A 5,551-nucleotide genomic window follows, 5' to 3' on the forward strand; every position below is an offset into this window, starting at 1 on the left:
TTTGGATAGTTAGTTGATATGAGATAAATTAAAATGAAAGTTAAAAATTGAATAAAATATTATTAGAATATATTTTTTAATATTATTATTATTTTAGAATTTGAAAAAGTTAAATTGTTTATTATATTTTGTATGAAAATTTAAAAAAATTGTAATAATTAAATGAGATGAATTGAGATGAGTTCGGGAGATTTTTGTATTCAAACCGGACTCAATCAATGGAAATATGATCAAATCCTAAAGTTGCTCGCTTTGAGATGAGACAAGAATGCACATGCCATCATGTTTATTCTCTCCTTCGGATATCAACAAATCTCTAAAATATAGTAGATTATTTATTAATAAAAAAATTAAAAATAAAAATAAAACGACTTTCTGACTGCACTCAATTTTCTAGTTCCTCGTGAGGTCGAGGTGAGTAGCTGCACATCCACTAATTCCTTGTAGTGCCGGCCTTTCATTCGACAATTCTCCCAGAAATAACATCTTTCCCAACTTGCAACTTGACTACTCGGGCTCTAGCTGATGTTCAGCTTCACGCATTGCCATCTAAATCGTCTCTGTCAGTAATAAACAAATGGGAGTATGGCATGGGTGCAAGGCACTGAAAAGTGGCCTTAAAGAGGTGACGACACAATCCTAGGTCCCCCAACAGACACGCTTGTTAAGGTGTTTGATTTTCTATATCGGTCTGACGACAGAGTCTAGGTCATCAAACCAGAGCCCCCGAGAGTATCAATCACAACATCTCAAAAATATTGGTCTTGCTGTATCAGATTCCAGGGTAGTTGGGATATCATAGAAACCATTCACAGTAGTTCATCAAAAGCACATCCGTTCAGTTTGACGCCTGGGGGCAACGGTGATCAATCATAATAACCCAGGTAGAAGCATCATCTACGCTCAAATGATAAATTAGGGGGTACACATGAAAGACCTGTCACAAAATAAATAGATATCTTCAATTGAGAGAAGAAATAAATTATCACGCCATGTTTGATTGATTAAACCAATTGTAGAAGAGTTCTACGCCCAGGTGTGCCCAGGTGTGCCCAGGTGTGAGTTAACCTCGAACTCCTTGACTTCTTCCACATACAAGAAATAGTAGTAAATAGGACCCGATACTGATTACATTATCAGACGATCAGCTGTGCCCAAATTCAAAATTTTCGAATTTTCAAATAGCATATCAATCAGGCCTCTGATTATTTTTGGCCATCTTTGTGACACTTTCTAAGAGGCTTTTCATCTTGTTTCTTGCTTGTAGGAACTCCTTTAATAAGGATAACTGGTGAGCCTCCCTTTCTTGATTTTCTGGGTGATCTGGAAAAATGAAACCTGCAAGATAATAACGATGATGATAACAAAAATAATTTTATATATGAACAGACGGCAATAGGAGTTGGGATCAAATAACGTAAGAAACCTTACGCAGCTAGCAAGTGCACTTGCCTCCTTTTAGGGACTTGAGTAAGAACATCAGGTTTGTCTTTACAAACCTCTTCCCTTGTGTCCGTCTGAGAGTTCTGTCCCTGCTAAAGGCAGCCGGAGGATACGGTTCATAGCATGCTAAAAATAGTCAAAAGGAAGATACCTTCATTTTTTAGAAATTTTAAAAAGAAGGATGATCCAAACTTATAAGTGATTCCCAGCATGTTGTCCCTGAGGTATAATGATGGAAGCAAACCCTCTAGCAGTAATACATGATACTCTCATTTCCAGCTTTTCTACCAGAGAGGCACTAACTAAAGATGCATGAAAGATACTTGTAACAAGAAAAAAAAAAAAATTGCATGATTTCTTATTATAAAGAAGAGTGAATTCTACAAAAAGATGGTTAACTCTGCCACATCTAATTTTACAAGCAAGTACCTCAAACAGCAAAGAGTTGAATGCGTGTGTTAGCGCGTGTGCAGGAATGTGTGTGGGTGTGGCAGACCTCTCTATCAAAGTCAGCTTTGTTCTCTCTCTCTCTCTCTGAGAGGGGCTGCTGAGTTACATCTTCAACTAACACAATGAGAGAGGCTACTAGTCACATACTGTCACGCAAAGCATGAGAAGAAAGTTACTTGCCCAGTTTTATTTCACACTATAATAATGGAAAAAGATAATGTTATTAGTCACACAATGTCACGCAAAGCATTTTCACACTGAGAAAGTTCAAGAGTGTCAAAAACCAGAACAGTAAGGCAACAATTAAAGTGTGGAGACAGGAATCAGTACAGAGCTCATACTAGATATGATAGACCAACTTTGTTTTGGTACAATAATGGATGTCATCACCAAGTGAGCCAGTCTAGATAAAATAATTGAAAGTTCGCCAACCGTTCCACTTCTATCAGTCAATTCATCCAACACAACTAAACACTAGCACAAAATAGAGGATCCAACAATAATATACTAATATAATGACCACAATAGGCATACAAAAACCCATGAAAATCTCCAATCCACCACTAGAATAGTTATCGTGCCCACACATCTAGTCATAGACACATCCTCTAAGTTCAACTTGTTTACAATTTAATATGATGAAACAACTTACACATGATGATCACAAAAGGATGAAGAAAACAAGGTCAAAATGAAAAAAATGATAAGGTGCCACAACAATAAAGAAGATGTATCAGCCAAAGAAAACAAAAGCTAGAGGGGTCTCTTGTACGGTCTCTTGTACTTGGAGCAACACAAGGTATAAATAAAAATAAAAATAAAAATAAAAAAAACGGCTGGATCAGGTTTATCTTAAAGAAAACCCAATTGAAACTAGGCTCATCAACAAAATACCATTGCAGCCTCTTAGAATTAACAATCATTTCATGAAAAAAGTCACCTGACAAGAAATTGTTTATTACATCCAAACAGTAATCATATTGTTGGCTACATATCACTTGAAAAAGTGCAAAGCAAACTGCAGCTGATATTTTATCAACACTCGCAAATGATATTTTAACTCTCAAAAAATCAAAACTAAACATATTTCAATGCCGAAGAAACTCATTTCAATGCCTAAGAAACAGGCAATAACCAAAAATGTTCTCCATGCACATAAACTCTCGACAATGCTTATGCAGTATGCTCCCGCTCACTTTTTTTTTTTTTTTTATGAGAGGGGAACCACTCCACAGCAAAGCCCTTAGGACTCACCCATGAAACCTAAACCCCAGGGAGACTAGCACAACAACCCACAGCCATGGCCTCCCATTTAAATCGCAGTTTGATCATAGGAGGAATTGAACCTGTGACATGGGGCTCATGTACACAAGTTGGCCCTTATGACTTGGCTACCCACGGGTGGGTGCTCCCGCTCATCTTTTAAAAATAGGCCAATATCTTATTCATTATGATAGTGATACCATGGAGAGAGAGAAAATCATCTTTTCTTCTTATTATTGTTCGTGGTTTTTTTTTTTTTTTTTTTTGGTAAATAAGATTTTATCGATCATGAGAATAGGCAAGAGCTCAAGTATTAGGGACATATACAACAAGTATATGCATGATGAACTTTTAAAAAGTCCAAACCACATTTGTCAACACTTAGTCTTCGTCAATGTTGAACAGAAAATGATCCATAAAATACAAAAAATCAAAGATAAGCTGACAGTTTGTTCATAAGATACATAAACGTCAAAGTGAAATCTAGAAGCGACTAGCAACTAATTTAAGACTAGGGAGATGACTTATAATTCAAAATAATTTCCAAAGTCCAAACACACACTAATGCAATTAAAATGCTTACATGAAATTTTGACTATCCTATGGAATGTAAATAATGAAACACACAATCATACTTATAAAAAAAATGAAACACCCAATCATATGCAGCTCAACTCCTTGTCTCTAAACAGGCACCAAATTAAAGAAGTATGCCAATACGAGCTAAAAGAAAAAGCATCTCCAGTTTAGTCCTTCAACAGCCGATCGCGAGACGAATTACAATGAGACTGAAATCAAAACTCCAAAAGCAAGCATTACAACCAAATATGAAACTCCAATTCCATAGTGCATTCATGTAACAAATGCAAAATACACTAAACAATGTGCTTCACCCCTTATCGAAGCCAACCCCAACTCTGGATCGTGGAGTTTCAAACTCCATAATATTTTACCAAACCTTAATAATCATACTCCTATAAATTGTAATCCAAGTTGCCATCAAAACCAACAGCAAACACAAAGATGTCAACATGCAGTAACAAAAACCCCAAAAGTTATATTTCGACAGAAACCAGAACACCCCCAATTCACCAAAACAGAACGCCGTTAAAAATGATTGCACGCATCAATACCATGACAGATTACATCGTATGTAACCCCATTTACATACTTTCAATCAAACATAACAAGACAGATAACAATTTTCTTACTTGATTCAAAGCCGCTACAGACTCCGAGCTCGAAACCTTGGTTTTCTTCATCACCCCACCAACATTTTCATCATCACTGTTATCATCGTCACGGACACCACTCCCTAATTTCCTCTTCTTCCTACCAAAGCTCCTTACTTTCCCTCTCTTCTCCCTTACCTTCCACGTGTTCTTTCTCCTATACACCACCTTGTCACTCTTCCACACCCCGAAACTCGTATCGATCACGGTCACCTCACTTCTCGAATATCCAACTAGCTCTCTCTCCCCCTTATCCTCCTCCACCCTCTCCTCTTCCTCCTCTCCCACATTCCCTTCTTTTGTTTCCTTCGAACTGCTATCGGAATTTAACGACGCCGTTCGCGGGCCAATATCGTCCTTCGAGGCACAAGCGGGACTCTTCACTTCTTGTTGTTTCTGGTGTTGGAGATGCATATTACTGATGGCTGAGGTGGTTAGAGATTTGGGGATTGCTTGTTTCCTGGGAAACTTTTTCCCGGAAAGTTTGGAGCTTTTGATGTGGGCATCACCGTCCATAAAGAATAGCTCGGAGAGGACATTGCTCATGATACTATACAGTTTTTCTTGCCGTTGATGTCCGCCTTCGTGCCCTGCCCGATTAGCTACTCGTTCGCGGCCGGACGGAGTAAAGCCGGAGTTGGAGCGGGTTGACTCGCTAGGGTTTTCGTTGTGGAGGAAGTGGTCAAGGCCAAGGTTGTTGTCAACATTGTCTTCATCGGTAGAGGTCAAGAAGCCCTTGTTGGACCGGAGCCGGTCGAGCCAATTCGTACCGGACTTTCCGGGAGAGGGAACCGAGCAAAGCATTTTCGTTGTACAGAACGTCGGGAAAGGTGCTTGTCGTATAGTCAGAATCAGAAAATTCTTCGAACTGCAGCGATTGTTAATTCGGAGAATCGGAGTAGAGCACCTGTAACGCCCTCTTTTTTAGGTAGGATTTTAAGAAAGAAAAATGATATTTCGAATAAATAAAATTAATTTTTTAATAATAATTCTACATTAATTTTTTCAAATGATTATGCTGTACTTAAACTTTCCACGAGATAGAAATTATATCCTTACAATGATATAAAAAAATTTATAATTAAAAATTGAAATCTATTTTGTAAATTTGAAATAGAGTTTGCAATAGAGTTTATTAAATTAAATTAGAGAGTTCATTTTAT

General features: G+C 37.6%; 1 protein-coding gene across 11 annotated transcripts; it reads right to left on the reverse strand.

Moving 5' to 3' along the window:
- Positions 1-938: 938 nt before the first annotated feature.
- On the reverse strand, positions 939-5,299 carry LOC109021161. Of its 11 annotated transcripts, XR_002001051.2 has the most exons (4): positions 4,368-5,299; positions 1,873-2,039; positions 1,427-1,532; positions 939-1,338 (listed from the first exon to the last, which is right to left on the reverse strand). XR_002001051.2 is itself a non-coding variant. In XM_019003754.2 (3 exons), exons 1-3 carry the CDS (start codon positions 5,190-5,192, stop codon positions 1,206-1,208), a joined length of 1,038 nt encoding a protein of 345 aa, XP_018859299.1. In that variant the 5' UTR covers positions 5,193-5,299; the 3' UTR covers positions 939-1,205. The 11 variants fall into 11 exon arrangements, 6 of the variants coding, with proteins under 6 accessions (XP_018859299.1, XP_018859284.1, XP_018859291.1 ...); XM_019003754.2 differs by lacking the exon at positions 1,873-2,039 and having other exon boundaries at positions 1,453-1,532; XM_019003739.2 differs by lacking the exon at positions 1,873-2,039 and having other exon boundaries at positions 1,432-1,532.
- Between the last annotated feature and the right edge of the window lie 252 nt (positions 5,300-5,551).

The sequence above is a fragment of the Juglans regia genome, chromosome 12 (assembly GCF_001411555.2).
Source record: "Juglans regia cultivar Chandler chromosome 12, Walnut 2.0, whole genome shotgun sequence".
In the NCBI taxonomy this organism is placed as follows: domain Eukaryota; kingdom Viridiplantae; phylum Streptophyta; class Magnoliopsida; order Fagales; family Juglandaceae; genus Juglans; species Juglans regia.

Coding starts and splice junctions, on each gene's coding strand:
- LOC109021161 (XM_019003731.2), bottom strand. CDS start 5,192: ATGCTTTGCTCGGTTCCCTCTCCCGGAAAGTCCGGTACGAATTGGCTC. Junction 1,536..4,367: donor CTGTAGCGGCTTTGAATCAA/GTAAGAAAATTG, acceptor GGCTGCCTTTAG/CAGGGACAGAACTCTCAGAC. Junction 1,339..1,431: donor CAAGTGCACTTGCTAGCTGC/GTAAGGTTTCTT, acceptor ATTATCTTGCAG/GTTTCATTTTTCCAGATCAC.